The sequence below is a fragment of the Panthera tigris genome, chromosome D1, assembly GCF_018350195.1.
Source record: "Panthera tigris isolate Pti1 chromosome D1, P.tigris_Pti1_mat1.1, whole genome shotgun sequence".
Taxonomy (NCBI): Eukaryota; Metazoa; Chordata; class Mammalia; order Carnivora; family Felidae; genus Panthera; species Panthera tigris.
Window position 1 is genome coordinate 10,265,779 of NC_056669.1, and position 18,762 is coordinate 10,284,540.

Sequence of the window (18,762 nt, forward strand, 5' to 3'; positions counted from 1 at the left end):
ATTGCCTTTAAAAAAAGTAGTAAAATACACATAGCATTAAATTTACCCATCCTAATTATTTTTAAGTGTACAGTTGAGTTACATTAAGTACATACACATTATTGTGCTGTCATGACCACCATCCATCCACTTTTCATCTTGCAAACTGAAACTCTGTTCCCATTAAACAGTGACTCCTCTGGGAATGCAAACGGGTGCAGCTACTCTGGAAAACAGTATGGAGGTTCCTCAAAATATTAAAAATAGAACTACCCTGTACCCAGCAATAACACTACTAGGATTTTATCGAAATGATATGGGAGTGCTGATTCATAGGGGCACGTGTACCCCAATGTTCATAACAGCAGTATTGACAATAGCCAAAGTATGGAAAGAGCCCACATGTCCATCAACTGATGAATAGATAAAGAAGATGTGGTGTGTGTGTATATATATATATACATGTATACATACATATACATATATATCTACATGCACACACACAATGGAATATTACTCAGCAATCAGAATGAAATCTTGCCATTCGCAATAATGTGGATGGAACTAGAATATATTATGCTAAGCGAAATAAGTCAGCCAGAGAAAGACAAATAATCATATGATTTCACTCATATGTGAAATTTAAGAAATACAGCAGATGAACATAGGGGAAGGGAAGCAAAAAAAAAAGATGAAAACAGAGAGGGATGGGGCGCCTGGGTGGCTTAGTCAGTTGAGTGTCCAACTTCAGCTCAGATCATGATCTCAAGGTTCATGAGTTCGAGCCCTGCATCGGGGTCTGTGCTGACAGCTGTTAGGCTAGAGCCTGCCTCAGATTCTGTGTCTTCTCTCTCTCTCTCTCTCTCTCTCTCTCTCTCTTTCTCTCTCTTTCTCTCTCTCCCCTCCCCTGTTCATGCTGTCTCTCTCTCTTTCTCAAAAATTAACATAAAAATTTTTTTTTTAAAAAACAGAGAGGGAGGGAGGCAAACCATAAGAGACTCTTAAATACAGAGAACAAACTGAGGTTTGCTGGCAGAGTGTTGGGTGAGGTGATGGGCTAATTGGGCAATGGGCATTAAGGAGAGCACTTGTGGGGATGAGCACTGGGTGCCATATGTAAGTGATGAATCACTAAATTCTATTCCTGACATCATTATTACACTAGATGTTAACTAACTTGGATTTAAATTAAATAAACAAACAAAAAAAGAAAAAAGAAAAATCAACTTTAGGAAAAATAGAAAATGGCATAAGGAAGGAAAAGTAATTATAGTTTTCTACATGATTGTGTTGTGAATGACATTTTTATAGTCAATAATATGAATATTAAGTGTTAATCTAACTAATATTATGATAGTGATATTTAAAATATTGGGAGATTTAAGGGGTGCTCATGCATAGTGGAGATGGGGAGAGAGAGGAGAGCTAAATCCTTATCTTTCCTAGTAGAAAGCCAATAAAAGTCTAATGTGAAAAATAACAAGCATGTTAATTAGCAATATGGAAGTAAAAATCAAGAGTCAGATTAAAGTATTTGAAAGCGTTGGCCTCTAGGGACAGGAAAATGGAGTAAAAGGATTAGAGACTTCAGTTTATCATAGGAAGTTTTTTGGAATTGGTCGATTCTTTAAAACTACATATATGAAATTGAACTATGTGTGTGCATTTAAACTACATAGATGTGCGATTTAAATTAAAATGGCAGGAACTTCCGGTTGCTCAGTGGGTTAAAGGTCAGACTCCTGATTTCAGCTTAGGTCATGGTCTTGCAGTTGGTGAGGTGGGGCTCTGCACTGACAGCAAGGAGCCTGCTTAGGATTCTCTTCCTCGTCTTCTCTCTCCCTCTTTCTCTCTTTTGCTCAAAATAAATAAATAAACTTAAAAAATAAATTAAATTAAAATTGCAGAAGGAAAAAACATGAAGTAATACAATTTAAGGGAAGAGAGGAATCCTCTACATTTTCTTCCAGTCCTCCCCTTGTCCTTGAAGGAGTTTAGGACACGTATTCCAAAATACGCCACTTCGGCATACTGAGCTGAAGGCACTTGAGAAACAGCAGATGCAAGAAGGGCTCCTGACCTCCCCTTTTCTACCTAAAAACAGGCCATAAAATTTCCTACAGGAAGGGAGCCCTCCCTGTACCAGGAGGCTCTTATCACCAGAGCCTGGGAACGGACATTGAAATGGATCTTATGTACAAGCTTATTAAAACAGCCTCATCTTCCGCTAGGTTTGCTTCTCTCATATAGCTCATGTTGCTTCTCCCAGTTTACTGCCCCAGCCCTGACTCCTGGTCTCGTCGTTTCCTCACAAACTTATTGTTTCTTGTCTTAAAAAAAAGGTATGAAAGCTTCCTGCTCTAGTCACTTCTCCAGGGCTTCATTATCCTACAAAGGCCCCCACAGACATGTAGAAATTTAATAAAATGTATACTTTTCTCCTGTTAAAAAAATATAAATAAATAAACAGTGACTCCTCATTCTCCCATTCTCTAAGCCCCTCCCCTTCCATTCTACTTTGTGTTAGCTACATTATTCCCTTAGGCCTGGTGACACTCTGATCATGGTCCAGCTCTTCTTTTCCTAGCTGTTATTGGAAAGAGATAAACTTTAGGAGCAAGATATATTTATTAATATTTATATATTCAAGATATATTTCTTAATATTCCAGATATTTTAATTTGCTGAACCTGTTGCATCTTGTCTTCACTTGATTTTATAAAATGCTAGTGCTGAAAGGCATTAAAATGCAGTGTGTTCCTCACCCCCAGCTGTGTAAAAAGCGCTTAAGAAGTTACTTTAGATGCCTCTGGTGGAGTTGTGGGTGAGGGGGCTGGGAGATTGGGAGGTAGTTTGGAGGTAGAGAAAAAGAAGGTAAATGAGCCGGCCTATGGATCCCCCTGGCCCTAATTAGCAAAGGTGTGCTTTTTTTCTGTTTATATATCTGGATTTCAACAAGTTGTAATCTGAAAAAGGATTAGAAGGCAAACAGAAGCGGGAGAAGGAAGAGAAAAATGAAACTACTGGCCCAATCCCTAGACTGTAACAGCCTCTGAAAGCATATGGCGTTTCATCTGCTGCCCTGGTAAACTTTAGAACCAAGCAGCAGAGCTCCTCGGCGCCTAGGCTTGCACTACAGGTCTCTTTTCAGATAAACGTCTTTGTGGGGGAGGTGGGTGGTGAATTGGCAGTCAGTACATTTTCATTTTCTTCTTTCCCTTTAGTGCCCTTGTCCCCCCACTCCCTTTCCTGCCAAATTGCTTTTTTTCTAGTTCACCTTACTTTTTGGGATGTTGTAAGATCCCAGCATTTGGAGTCAGCACTGAATTCAAATCTCTTTCCTGCCACTTACCAGCCCTGTGACCCTGGCATGTTTTTATTCTGTACCTTGGTATTAATATTTATTCACAGGATCAGTCTGTGTGTGATAAATAAATAATTATTAAAATAATATTTTATATTTATATATAAAATAAATTTTTATTTTTTTAATGTTTATTAATTTTTGAGAGAGAGATGGGGCGAGGGGCAGAGAGAGAGGGAAACAGAGGGCCCAAAGCAGGTTCTATGCTGACAGCAGAAAGCCCAATGCGGGGCTCGAATTCACAAACCAGGAGATCATGACCTGAGTCGAAGTCTGACGCCCAAGTGACTGAGCCACCCAGGTGTCCCTATATTTATTTCCTATATTTATTTTTATGTCTACAGGAAAGGATATGGTAAAGTGCTTAGCACAGTCCTGTCAGGTAGTTGCTCCTTCTGTCATATATAGTATTTTTTTTAATTACTTCTCTGTTGTCTCAGCAATCACTTTATGATATAGTTATTTATGTGCCTGTAAGCACTGGTCTTGGCACAAGCCTGGCAGATAGCAGGGGCTCAAGAAAAGTTGGCTGGTTTCAGTAAATGAATACATGGAATGATAGGGTCTAGTCTAGAAGGATCTTATGAAATGGAATCTAACAAGTTGAATATATTATTAGGTAGATGAAAAAATTTTTTATAAGTGCAAGGATGAAAGTGATGTGACTTAACAGCAGAATGTATTAAAAATTACTTAGGGGTTTTAGTTGATAGTTCAGTGTGAGTCAACAATATGAGGTGGTAACCAAAAATAAAGAAAAAAGAAAATAAAAGAACATGAAGTCTCTTAAATGAGGAAACTGAGTGTCTGGTGTTATACCCAGAGTATTGTGTTTGAGACTATGTATTGTAGTTTTAGAGGTATTTAGATAAGAATAGCAATAATTATTGAAATTATTTTGTTTTTAGTGTTTTTAAAAAAAAATTACTGAAACAGAGAAACTACCAGCTAACATAATCAAGAAGAAAAAGGGAGGAAGTACAAATATTCAAAACAGGAAATGGTAGTGGAAAGAAATCCATTGAAATAGATAAAATTTATGAGACTTTCTAGGCCTTTATGCAGATACATTTCAGAACCTTGTGAAATGGATAATTTTCTGGGAAAACACAGATTACCAAAATTCATAGAGATAGCAGGTTTGAACAGAACAGGTTTTATAGAGGAAAAAGGGGTACTTGTTAATTATCTTCCTCTCAAAAAAAGCACCAGGCCCAGATTTCTTCATAGAGAAATGCTACCAAACCTTCAAATATCAAATAGTCCTAAAGCTCTGTATATCATTTCAGAGAAAATGAAACAAGTATAATGTTCATTATCTACACATGATGCAGACAGTACAGAAAATTTATTTATTCATATTACTTATGAATATCAATGAAAAAATAAAAAATATATAGTGCTAATACAGTACAAAAATATTTTAATAACAAATAGAATCCAACACTATATAAAAATATAATTCACAATGGATTAATTTCAAGAGTGCAAAGTAGTTTCGTTATTTGGAAATCCATTAATATATGCCATATTAATAGGTCTCAGGATAAATAGTCATAGGATTATCTCTATAAATGCTGACAAAACTTTTGTCAGAATTCAACATCCGTTCCTCATAAAAATACTCAAGAAAACAGGACTTGATGGATACTTTGTTAATGTGATTTTATATACATACATACACATATATACACATACAGGTAAATATAGTACATCCAGTATATATGTAATAATATATTTATATATAAATATATGTATGTGGATATATATGTATATATACATGTGGATATAAAGGTATAAGTATGTGTATATGTATATATACGTATACATATAATACATTTTGTGTGTATGCGTGTATATATATACACATTTATATATTTATATATGTGTGTATATATGTATACATGCATACACAAACATATATATTTTACTCTTAATCTTAAAACCAGTGATATTAAAATGAGAAACACTATAGGTATTTTAAGATAGGAGCAAGGAAAGGATGTCCCCTATTCCACTGCTTTTCAACCAGATGTAACCAATACAGTCTGACTAAAGAAACTGATTAGAGGCCCAAAGATTAGTAGGGTAAGACTCTCTGTTTGCAGATGATATCCTAGTAAATCTGGAAGACCACACAGAATCAATGACAAAACCAATTCAAACAATAAAAGGTAAGGTAACAGGATGTAAAATTAACCTACTGAAATCAATAGCCTTCATATACACAAACGATAACTAGTTAGGGCACATAATGGTAGAAAAAACTTTTACAGTAGCAACAAAGAAGATTAAATATTCAGGAACTTAATAAGAAATGTGCAAACTTTAAAACACTCCTTGGGGTGCCTGGGTGGCTCAGTCTGTTGACGCTTGATTTTGGCTCAGATTGTGATCCTAGGGTCATAGGATAGAGCCCCATGTTGGGCCCTGCACCGAGCATGGAGCCTGCTTGAGATTCTCTGTCTCTGTCTCTCTCCCCCTGCCTTTTTCCCTTACTCTCATTCACTCACTCACTCTCTCTCTAAAATCACAAGACTCCTAAAAGACGCAATCAAGCAAATGAGAAAACATCCTGTGTTCTTGAATAGGATAATTCAACATCATAAAGATGTCAGTATTCCCTAAGTTAATTTTAAAATTTAATACAATCTTTAAAATTCCAACAAGCTTTTAAAGGAAATTAGATCAATACTAAAGTTTATATGGAAAAATAAATATGCAAGTATAGTCAAGAAAACATGAAAAAAAGAAGATTTTTCAGTGAAGGGACTAGCCTTTTCAGACATTAAAAAATACTATAAACACTCTATGATTAAAAAACATTGTGATATCAGTACATAAATAAATAAACAAGTGATATAGAATAGAAAGCCAAGAAATAAACCCAAGAACTAATGGAAATTTAATTTATTATAAGATGGCATCTCAAATCACTGGGCAAAGAGAGTCTTGTTTTACTTTTAATTTTATTTCCTGCATTTTTTTATTGTAGTAAACAACATGTAATGTAAAATTTACCATCTTAGCCATCTTTAGAGGTAAAGGTTAGTGTTAAGTTTATTCACATTGTTGTGGAACAGATCTTCAGAATTTTTTCAGCCTGCAGAACTGAAACTCTACCTTTTTGTGTGTGTGACTAGATTGTTTTGTTTATAATAATGTCCTCAAAGTTCTTCTGTGTTGTAGCATGTGACAGAATTTCCTTTCCTTCCTTTTTAATGGACACTAGGTTGTCCATTTTTTTGATTATCATAAATAATGCTGCTATAAACACAGGTATACAAATATTTCTTTGATTCCTTGCTTCCAGGGCCATTGCATTTTAACACAATGGTGTTAGCCTTGCTTATCTGTGCTGAAGACATACTAAGCATTCAGCATATTAAGCACATGAAAGAAAAGACTGTATGATGTGAAACTCTTTTAAAAGCAAAGCCACTGGGGCTTCTGGGTGACTCAGTTGGTTGAGTGTCCGACTTTGGCTTCAGGTCATGATCTCACAGTTTGTGAGTTCTAGCCCCACATCAGGCTCTGTGCTGACAGCTCAGAGCCTGGAGCCTGCTTCAGATTCTGTGTCTCCCCCTCTCTCTCTGCCCCTCCCTTGTTCGTGCTCTGTTTCTCTCTCAAAAACAAACAAACATTAAAAAAAAAGAATTGTTTAAAAGCAAAGCTATAAACTTTTCCTTATGGTTTTTTGATGTTCCATTATTTAAAAAAAATTTTTTTAACATATGCATGTTTGAGAGTGGGAGAAACAGAGTATGAGTGGGGGAGGGGCAGAGAGAGTGGGAGACACGGAATCTGAAGCAGGCTCCAGGGTCCGAGCTGTCAGCACAGAGCCCGATGTGGGGCTTGAACTCATGGACCTCGAGATTATGACCTGAGCTGAAGTCGGACACTTAATTGACTGAGCCACCCAGGTGCCCCTATATTCCATTATTTACATAGATAATTTCTACTGTAATCATACGTACCAAGATGATTAATAATCTTATTTGTTCTTTAGCATAATTCTGATAAATTTGAAAAATTTAAAGTAAATGGAAAACATAATATATACATAAGATATGAAGATTATTATTTCTTAAAGCTTAGGAACTCATTTTAACTTGGAGAATGTCAAGTATTTCATATCCTCTTATGCTATTTTCCTGGCTATAGGGTAAAAATCAGACTTATTTTAGGAGTCACCAGTTTGGAGTGTTATTTTCAACCTTCTAAGTGTGAGTTTTTTTGACAGGGGAGTAAGGGTCAGAAGAATGTAAGTTGTTCTTCTCCGTTGGATTTCAGGATATACTCAAAAGGTGTCATCTCTTACTCAAGTTTTCAAACTAAACAGGTTGTGCTGGGAACCCATTCCAATTCCTTATCTCTATATTTGAAGGCATTCATTTGCCCCTGTGTTTTTCTTACTGATATTTGTCTTTCTGTTTTTGCTGCTGTCTGAAGGTACAATCACTGGTTTGATGGGATGGCTTTGCTTCACCAGTTCAGGATGGAGAAGGGCACAGTGACATATAGAAGCAAGTTCCTACAGAGTGATACTTATAAGGCCAATAGTGTTCATGATCGAATTGTGATCTCAGAATTTGGCACGCTGGCTGTCCCTGATCCCTGCAAGAATGTTTTTGAACGTTTCTTATCAAAGTTTGAAGTGCCTGGTAAGCAGCCTTTACTGTGCTCAGAATTTCTGGGTGATAGTGATGACTATTTAATTATGATGTATGTCAATCTATATAAATACGTATCTTGAAGTAGAATTTTTTTCTTTTTTTTTGGTATAAGAGGATGTTTAAACTGTGTTCTTGCTCTGACTGTGCTACAGTAAGTTGTGGTGTTTAAGTAACTCTGGGATTTGGTTTCAGCAATAACTGACAACACCAATGTCAACTACGTGCAGTACAAGGGTGACTACTACCTTAGTACTGAGACCAACTTTATGAACAAAGTGGACATCAAAACTCTGGAAAAAATCGAAAAGGTAAAATATAGTTTAAGAAAATGAATAAGGACGCCTGGGTGGCTCAGTTGTTTAAGTGTTTGATTGGGTCAGGTCATGATCTCATGGTTTGTGGGTTCGAGCCCTGCCTCAGGCTCCCTGCTGTCAGCACGGAGCCTACTTCAGATCCTTTGTCTCCCTCTCTCTCTGCCCCTCCTCTGCGCTCTCTCTCTCAAAAATAAAAAATAATGAACATTTACAAAAATGAATAAAATAGACCCTAAAATTTCATTCCTTTCCAAATACTTTTTAGAGTGGTCGTTATCTGAAGAAGAAATTGGAGCCTTTATGAAACAAAGAAAAAAAAGTTACCCACTGATTCAGGGTATTACTCTGCACCTTCTGTCCTCAGTAGATCTAGGCCTGTGAGGTTGGTTTTCCTTAAAGATAATTCTAGATGTCTTCCTTAGTCCTAATATCTGAAGGCTGTAGTAAAGGAAAAATACAATAGTACAGATTTAAGTTGGCCATTTCATGTTCTTCCTAGCTACAGATAGAATTGGATTAGAGACTGTCTAGGCCCCTCCTGCATTCACCTAACACATTAACAAAAATTAAATTAAATTTGGACCAGAACTTTAATTCTTATTTTTTGAACTTTCCTGCAATCTTGGTGGGGGATGGGGAATCCTTACTGGATAATCATTTTTGTCCATTTGATGGTGGTGGTGGTGGTGGTGGTGGTGGTGGTGGTGGTGGAGTTTTTATTTATTATTTAGTCTCAATTTCTTTAGAAGGAAAAATAATTTTGATTTCTTAGAGGTGAGACATTAGGGCTTAGACTATAGTTGTCATATCTTATTTTTAAGATATCTGACACATTCCTACTGTTGATAAATGTAAGTAGAGATCTTCCCATTTTAACATTTAAAAGTCTCTGATGGTCTTAAATTTGCAGGTAGACTGGAGGAAATTCATTGCTGTGAATGGAGCAACTGCCCATCCTCACTATGATGCTGATGGAACAGCTTACAACATGGGGAACTCCTATGGGTCACATGGTAAAGTTGGGAAGGAGGTCTTTTTAAAAATAATTAGGAGTTAACTATCTCCCCAGTGTTCCATTATAGTTAAGGTGTAGACATAGGGAACTTTGTTTAAAAGGGTCAGAAGGAAATCTCCAAAGTTGCATAACTGAGCTGAAGGTACCTAATTTACTGTGTTCTATGGTCCTTTTGCACATATGCTTAGCAACTGATTTGCTATTTGACCTTTTCAGCATGACTTACATTTTTTATGTTCTGTTATGCTTTTTGGCTTACAGGCATTACAGGGATTTTCAGTATGTATTTCTCAAACTTGAATTAAAAAAAAAAATCACACTATAAGTACAAGAAATTTAGAATGGTACAGCAAACAGATGTGGGGAAAGTACGTTGTTCATTACATGGGAAAGGATTTATTTTTATTATGGGAAAAATACACTACAAGGTGAGTTAAGGTTATTGTGTGTTTGTATTTCCAGCCATTTACATCACATCTGTTTCCTGGTCATCCACAACTCCTTTTCCAACTGCCTAACAATCTGCTCCAGAAACTTCTAATAGCTAATAATGATAGCTAACATTTATTGAGTGCCTAGTATATCCTGGTGTTAAGCATTTTTCAATGTATTTTTTTAATTTAGTCCTTATAACGACTCTCTGAGAGAGGTACTATTACTGCCCCCCTTTTACAGACAAGGGCAGTGAATCTGGAGGCTGTGTAAGATACTTGGTTAGGCAAGTTTCTAGTGTGTAAGGCCAGTCTTGCCAGCAAGTCTGAATCACACCCAAAGTCACTCTGTTAGACTATCTTCGTAATTATTTATTACTGAGTACAGAAGACTCTCAGAGCATGCAAATTCATGTTCCTGTAACCTGAGTGCATGTCTCTCTGAAGAGAAATGGGTAGGTGTTCGATATTTCTGACTATCTGTCTTAACCTGTCCATCAGTCTATCATGTATAACCTGTGAAACCTTTGTATGGTTTAGCTTTTGTGTAGGTTAATGTGTGCCTCTGGTGAGTAATTGGCTTTGCAGGGTGTTTGTGTCTACTTCCACATATTGACATAGGTGACTGTGTATTAAAATGCATAGTGCTGGTTTGTTTTTTACTGGCTCAAGTAGAGCTAGGTATCCTAAAACCTCATCACCCAGCTCTCTCTCCATATATATATGTATTTTTTAATGTTTATTTCTTTGGGAGAGAGAGAGTGAGAGACAGAGTGTGAGCAGGAGAGGGGCAGAGAGAGAAGGAGACACAGAATCTGAAGGCTCCAGGCTCTTAGCTGTCAGCACAGAGCCCGACGTGGGGCTTGAACTCATGAACCACAAGATCATGACCTGAGCTGAAGTCAAGATGCTTAACTGATTGAGCCACCCAGGCGCTCCTCTATCCTCTTCTTTATTACCTGATCTTGAGTAGGAAATGTGTTCTTCAAGGCTGTTATAGGAAACAGCAAACATCCTTTTAGGTAAAATGTTTCAGGAAATGGGTAAACTAACTCCGCAGTTTTTTGTCCATCCACCTTTTTTGATCATTAAAAAAATTTCATTAAAAATGATATCTATTCTATATACTTCTCTGGTCTGTTTTTTATTCCCTTAACAATGTATTAAAATATTATAATAATTATTTCTTATGTCAAGAAACATTTCCCAGAATCAGGCTGCATAGAATTCTCCTAAGTAGATGACCTATTTTAAAAACTATTTTCTTGTTAATTAAAATATGGTTGACAAAAAGTACATTTCCTAATAAATTAAGTCTATTAATCAAGTAGATAACTGGGTAACTAGTTCATAATATGATAGATACTGTTTAGCTTTTCTGAATTATATATTCTAAAATAAGTAGTCATTAGATCAGTGGTTCTTAGCCTTTAGTGTGCCTCAGAATGTTCTGGAATGCTTCCTAGCAATGTAGATTACTGGGCTTTATCTTCAGAGAGTTTGGTTCAGTAGACCTGAAAAAGGACCAAGAATCTGCATTTCAATCACCCCATTACCCCTTATCTTGGCACATTTTAACAAGGTCCCCACGTGATTTTGGTGCAAGTGACTCCTGGATCTTTGAGAAACCCTGCCACCAGTCATCAGGGGCTGTGGCTGTTCTTGGTACTTTGCCTCAGTCTATTATACAAAGTCCTGAAGAGTCTCCCAGAGTTAGATGCAGTGTTGGGCAGGTCATTCCTCTGGGCATTCCTTTGTTGGGTGTTTCCTGGGTATGTGTCTGTCTTGCTCATGGCTTCACAACTTGCAGTTAGAACAGTTCATTAATTAATACTGGTTAAATTTAGTGAGTTTTGTCACTTAATCTAACCACTGAGATGAGCAATTCTTTATCTTCTAATCTCAACTGAAACTGAATTTCCTCCCCCTCCCCCTCCCCCCTCTTTCCCCTCCCCTCCTCCTCCTCCTCCCCTCCTCCCCTTCCTCCTCCCTGTCTTCCTCCCCCTCTCCCCCTCCTCCTCCCTCTCTTCCTCCTCCCCCGCCCGCTCTCCTCCTCCTCCTCCTCCTCCTCCTCCTCCTTCTCCTCCTCCTCCTCCCCTTCCTTCTCCTCCTCCTCTTCGTCTTCCTCCTTCCTCGATTGTTCAGTTCAACCGGAGTTTTTGAACTGGAGCTCAAATGTACATGTAGCTGTAGAGAGGTTGTGTTTGGGAGAAATTTAGTGATTCTCATAATAAAGTGCTTGCTGGTAATTTCTGTCTTTAAGAAATAAAAAGCTTTTAACTGTTTAAGCATTTCCCTGCATTTTTAAAGTCTTTAAAAAATGAACAAAAATCCTCTAAATAATCAATCCAAGTAGTTTTTAGTACTAATGAAATGTATGTAATCTGTTAGATAGTAATATGGTACTTTTGGAACTGTAGAACTGGTCTTTTATCGCTTTTATAACTCATCACTGTCTAAAGCATGATGTTTTATATACGATGGGTGCGCAGAACACATCTATATCCTAACTCAGACCCCTTCAGTATTTTATATCAATTGGATATAAAATTGATATAAAATACTCAGTGTTTTTACTAGGATGTCTAATAGGTGTTACAAAATTAACTTATTTAAAACCAGACTCCTGAACTTTTCCCCTAAATTTTCTCTGCCTAAAAGAGTCCCCATTTAAGCTGATGGTAACTTCATCCTTCCAGTTGCTCAGGATGATAATTTTGGAATCATCCTTCACATCTGTCTCTCACATCCATATCCAGTTGGTCAAAAAGCAATTGCAGCAGTGCCTTCAAAATAAATTTAAAAATCCAGCCACCTCATATGACCTCCACTGCTGGCATTCTGGTTTGAGCCCACCATCCTCTCGCATGTGAATTGGTGTAATAGCTTCTTAACTGGTCTCTGGGCATCTACCCTTGCCCCATTTCAGTTTATTGTCAGCATATCAGCCAATTATCTTTTTAGCCCACCCACCTCATCTCAGACTTTTCTTGCTTACTCTGATAGGGCCTCACTGGCCTTCATGCTATTATTTGGACACTCCAGGCTTACTTTTGCCTGAGAATCTTTGCATTTATTCTTGTCTCTGCCTGGAATGTGTTTCTCCCAGATATCCTCAAGCCTCTCTTCCTCACCTCCTCTTGGTCTTTTCTCAAATGTCACTGTCTTAGTGAAGCCTTCTCAGATCACCCTATCAACAATTGCAAACAGTGGCCCCCATCCATATACACTTATTCTCAGTCCCTATAGGTCTTATCATCATCCGATGCTTTATACTTTTACTTATTGGATGCTTTATTAGAATCTGAGCATTGTAAAAGAAAAGGCTTGTGTACATTTGGACCCTGCTGTGTATAAGTGTCTGGAAGATAAACTTAGGACACTTAGAAGAGTGTTTGGAATATAGTTGACACTCAAGAAGCAATGGCTGAATAAATGAATAGAGAACGGAAGGGTTATCTTGTTCCAAAAGAAGCTGAGTGCTTGCAAAGTTATGTGTTACCCCAGTTTTTCAGGACCAGCATTGGCAATTCTAATACCAGAAATATAATTCAATATGACCTCAGTATTTGTTTATTCACTGAATGATTTAAAACAATTTTTTAATGTTTATCTATTTTTGAGAGGTGGAGGAGGGGCAGAGAGAGAGGGAGACACAGAATCTGAAGGAGGCTCCAGGCTCCAAGCTCCGAGCTGTCAGCACAGAGCCCAATGCAGTGCTCACACTCATGAACTGCGAGCTCATTACCTGAGCCAGAGTTGGATGCTTAACCGATGAGCCACCCTGGTGCCCCTATTCCCTGAATAATTTAACAAACATAAGTTGTTAAGTAATCCATCAATAGCTATTTTTACTGTGCCTACTGAATGCTAAGTTCTTGCTTGGTACTGAGGATACAAAGATGAATCAGACACAATTCCTGCCCTTGAAGAGCTCACCAGTCTATTGGGAAGCAGATAAACAAGCACGAAATTATAGTGCAATGAGATAAGTGTATGACTATACAGGATATAATTAGGGCATTGAGGAGAGGCACCAAATACCTTTGGGGTGGGGAAGAATCAGGGAGGGTTACTTGAGGAGTGGTTACCTGAGCTGGTTCTTGCAGAAGTAGTAAGATGAATAATTACATGAATGAAGGCAATTGCATGAATGCATTAAGAAAGGATAAGATGGGACTTGGAGTGACCCCAGGGATCCAGAGGACTGGAGAGGAGTTGCGTGTGGGGGCAAATGGAGATTGTAATTGTAGGGATTGGGGAATGGCGAGAGGGACAAGTAGAGTTAGAGGATATTCTTGCCTGCTACCTGATCTTTTCCTATAGAGAATGAGTTCATTTTTAGGGAGTGAGAGGGTAGTCTTTTGAGAGCATTAAAATGCAATAAACTTAGCTACTAATCATGAAAAAAAAATGCAATAAACCGTTGGTTGATTACTTTGTATGTATCATTTTAAAACCTTAGCTAATGACTTTCATAAAGTTAATATATTTTTTTTTATCCAAGTCTTTGTTTGAAATAACCCTTTATGGGCACACCTGGGTGGCTCAGTTGGTTAAGCATCTGACTTCGGCTCAGGTCATGATCTCATGGTTCCTGAGTGAGTTTGAGCCCCACATTGGGATCTCTGCTGGTGGTGCAGAGCCTGCTTCAGATCCTGTCTCCCTCTCTCTGCCCCTCCCCCAGTTGTGCCTCACGCTCTCTCTCAAAAATAAATAAACATTAAAAAAAGAAATAACCCTTTATGAAATATGGATGTCATGCATATATTGCATAAATCTCTAATCCATGAGTGCAAGGGTTGTATTTTATTTTAGAATGTGTATAAATAAGACAGGACTTTGTTTTCCAGGTTCTTGCTATAATGTTATTCGAGTTCCTCCAGAGAAGGTGGATCTTGGGGAGACAATCCATGGAGCCCAGGTGATATGTTCTATTGCCTCTGCAGAGGGGATGAGACCTTCTTACTATCATAGCTTTGGTAAGCCCAAAGATAACACACATTACTTTGGGATGTGCCTTAAACGTCGCCGTAGCAGACAAGCTAGTGTTCGCATATACTGTGTTGATACCGCTTATCAAAATATGCTGATGAGACCAAGGTTGCATTTTAATGCCACTTCAGTTTATTTTGTTTAGTGACATACTTTTTATCCTGGCAATTACTAAAAAATTGACAACATCAAAAGTGAACCAGAATGTAAATTATGGACTTTGGGTGCATTTGATGGGTTGTCAGTTTGTCAGCTGTTGCAAATGTACCAACCACTCTAGTGGGGGATGTTGATGATAGGGAGGCTGTGTGCGTGGGGGGACAGGGTATATGGTAAGTCTCTGTGCCTTCCCTTTAATTGTGTTACAAACCTGAAACTGCTCTACAAAAGTAAAGTCTTAATAGAAAAAAATTATTTGACCATAAAAAAAATGGACAGAATTCAAAATTTTAGGTAACTTTAAAGCCATAGGTAATTATTTTCATGAAAAGGTCTTGACTATGTTTTTTGGGGGGAAAATTCATATTCTGTTTGATAGCTTCGGCTTTTTCTCAGAATATTTATTTTCTGTATTCTAAACCTTTATAGCCAATCTGTTGCTGAATCTTAACCTTCAGGATAAATAGCAAAAGGATTACAGAAGAAACATCTTGATCACAAATGACACTTTAATATTATGCTTCTTCACTTGGTTCGTAAACTGACCAATTTAAAAAGAAAAATAAGGAAGATAAAAAGCAAGCTGTGAGCATTCAACCCAAGCTGTTCTGAGCAGTTCCCTTTTTTACGTAGGAACAAGAAATATGTAAGGCAAAGGTGGGAAGCAGTGGAGAATTATTTCTGCCTGGCTTTTGTTTAGGTTAGAAGTATTATGTCCTGGCATTCAGATAAATCCCCATAACCGTCACATTTCAGACAATTCTAATTTACTAAATCCCATTTTATTATTTGCTGGAACCTTTCAGGAATGACAAGGAACTACATAATCTTCATTGAACAGCCTCTAAAGATGAATTTGTGGAAAGTTGTCACTTCTAAAATCCGGGGAAAGTCCTTTGCAGATGGAATAAGTTGGGAACCCCAGTATAATACACGGTTTCATGTGGTGGATAAGCACACTGGACAGGTGGAGTATCTTGACTATGTTTGTTTTGAAAATGGACAAATCTGTATATGGTTGATTTTTTTTCTGTCACTGGGTATTGCTGGTATAAGACATTCGTAATCAAGGATATTACCTTCTTCCGTAGGTGGGGCTAGCTACTTATTAATGAGTACAGTGGGTTTTGCATATTAGAAAATTGTAAGGAATGGTTTTACTTTTAATTGTCTGATTCAACTAAAATGGCATCTAAGAAACCTTAGCATATTAGCATGAATTTTTCCATGTCATAGTATTTGCTAAAGAGAATGTTGTTCACATAGAAGTCTTCTGTAACTTTTGCAATGATAATTTATTTGCTTGGTTCTATGACTTCTTGATATGTAAATATGATAATCCTACCAAAGTCCAAAGTGCGTTTGTTAAATATCTTTCTATACTCCTGTTTAGTAACACTATGGTATTTTGTCTTCTTTTTGCCTTTCTAAAGAGATGACATCCTAAATTTACTGTACCGTAATTTCATTACAAAAAATCCTATTTTGATAATAAGTACATTTTTCAAATAATCACTTAACTCATCATAAGCTACTTAATGGCAGTATTTTCTCTTTTTTTTAATAGTTTTTTTAAAGTTTATTTATTTACTTTGAGAGAGAGAGAGAGAGAGAGAGAGCACACCAGCAAGGGAGGAGCAGAGAGAGAGGGAGCTAGAGAATCCAAAGCAGTCTCTGCACTGTCAGTGCAGAGCCCAAGGGGCTCCATCTCCCAAACCACGAGATCTGACATGAGCCAAAACCAAGAATTGGACGCTTAACTTACTGGGCCACCCAGGTGCCTCAAAAGCAGTATTTTCTATTCAATCATGTAAGATAAAGTCTAGGATTTATTTATACCTCAAAACATTGGGCCCTGTTTCGTAAGGACTTTTAAGTTAGTTGTGACAGTTGATTGGTTTATATCAAATAGCCCCAGTTCATTGATTAATATGAAATGTGATGACCTAAGCAAGCAATGCTTAAATCAAAGTGTTTGCTTCTGTGTTCCACATTCTACCTTTTATACTTACTAGGCCTGTCACTTAAAGGGGAGGAGGGAATCTTTTTAATTTCAACTTTGTGGATCTGTTCCTTGAAGAAAAAAAGAAAATATCTCTTTTTCTTTGTATTTTCCCTGCAGCTTCTTCCAGGGATGTACTACAGTAAACCTTTTGTTACTTTCCATCAAATCAATGCCTTTGAGGACCAGGGCTGTGTTGTAATTGATTTGTGCTGTCAAGATGATGGAAGAAGCCTAGAAGTTTACCAACTACAGAATCTCAGGAAAGTTGGGGAAGGGCTTGATCAGGTAAACATCTCTGATTTGTCAGAAGTTGTCAACATAATTTTGAACTAGCCAGGTTCTGGCTGTTTCTCTTGCTTCTTTGGCAGATAAGGAAGTAGAATGATTTTAAAGCATTGAAGGCACAGCTTTGTCATTTACTTATTTAATACTTAAAAACAATTTGAGTTACTTACTTAATACCTGATAAATTAAAAGCATATTAAAGAAAACAAAGAGATGTGTTTTGGAGCACTGTGTGATTAGTTCCTTATTACACTTGAGAACTAAACATACTTCAGTTTCCTGGAAGGGATGGCAAAATGGACTATAATATCTTAATTCTCTGATAAAAGAAGCTGTTTTGGTTCTTCCAGCTGAGGGCATTCACTTTTTCCCGATACTGAATCCAAGGTAAAAATTTCCTGGATTATGTAATGCAAATTGTTTCAGGCTGTAACTTTACTTAAAAATTTTTTTAAAACATTGATTTAATTGTATTTTATCTTTTAAGTTTACTTATTTATTTTGAGAGAGAGTAAGAGAGAGAGAGAGAATACATTCAGTCATGAGTTGGGGTGGAGCAGAGAGAATACTGAGCAGGCTCTGTGCTGTCAGCTTGGAGCCTGATGCAGGGCTCGAACTCATAAAATGTGAGATCATGTCTTGAGCTGAGATCAAGAGTCAGATACTTAACTAGACTGAGCCACCCAGGCACCCCTAAAGTTAACTTTTCTTACAAAGCTTACTTACTAGTTATTATAGCTGTCTGATAGGTCTTGATATCTGCAGTATAAGTCCTAGCTCTTTTCTTTTTAAAGATTGCCTGGGTTTTTCTTGGCCTTTTTGCATTTCCATAAGTTTAGAGTCAACATGTCAGTTTTTGCAAATTAAGAAAAAAACAAAATCTGATTGGAATCATGTTGCAACTACAGATCAATTTGAGGATAATTGATGTCTTTACAACAGTAACAAATGTTGAGTCTTCCAATCCATGAACATGGAATATCTTTCCATTTATTTGAGTCTTTTAAAAATTTCTCTCAGTAATGTTTATAAAGTTTTTGGTCAGGATATTGCATATCTTTTGTTAAATTTATCTGTAAGTATTCAGGTTTAGTTTTGAAACTATTATAAATGGTATATTTGATTAATTATTATTATTATTTTTAAAATATTTTATTTTTAAGTAATCTCTACACTCAATATGGGGTGTGAACCTACAATTCCAATATCAAGTGTTGCACACTCCAGTGACTGAGCCAGCAAGGCGTCCCAGTCTTTTCTTTTAATTGTAAGTGTTTTTATTCAAGTGTAGTTGACATACAATATTATATTAGGCACACAACATAGTGATTTAACATTTATATACATTATGAGTTGATCGTCACAATAAATCTAGTATCTTCTGTCACCATAGAAAGTTGTTACATATTATTAACTATACTCTCTATGCTGTACATTGTATCCTCACGTCCTATTTATTTTATAACTGGGCTTTTATACTTTTTAATCCCTTCCCCTGTTTTGCCCATCCCTATACTCTCCCCTCTGGCAGACACCAGA

The 18,762-nt window shown here is 37.0% G+C and overlaps 1 protein-coding gene across 2 annotated transcripts in view; it reads left to right on the forward strand.

Annotated features, from left to right (window-relative positions):
* BCO2 (beta-carotene oxygenase 2) overlaps positions 1 to 18,762 on the forward strand; it is a 46,962-nt gene that overhangs the window by 10,960 nt on the left and 17,240 nt on the right. Inside the window, exons 3-9 of one of the 2 annotated variants that reach the window (XM_042957884.1) lie at positions 7,796 to 8,007; positions 8,212 to 8,327; positions 9,244 to 9,346; positions 9,610 to 9,627; positions 14,633 to 14,761; positions 15,740 to 15,900; positions 17,056 to 17,223. In XM_042957884.1, coding sequence (XP_042813818.1) covers positions 7,796 to 8,007; positions 8,212 to 8,327; positions 9,244 to 9,346; positions 9,610 to 9,627; positions 14,633 to 14,761; positions 15,740 to 15,900; positions 17,056 to 17,223 — 907 coding nt within the window. The remainder of the gene's footprint in view (positions 1 to 7,795; positions 8,008 to 8,211; positions 8,328 to 9,243; positions 9,347 to 9,609; positions 9,628 to 14,632; positions 14,762 to 15,739; positions 15,901 to 17,055; positions 17,224 to 18,762) is intronic. The other variant, XM_007074844.3, reaches the window with a different exon arrangement.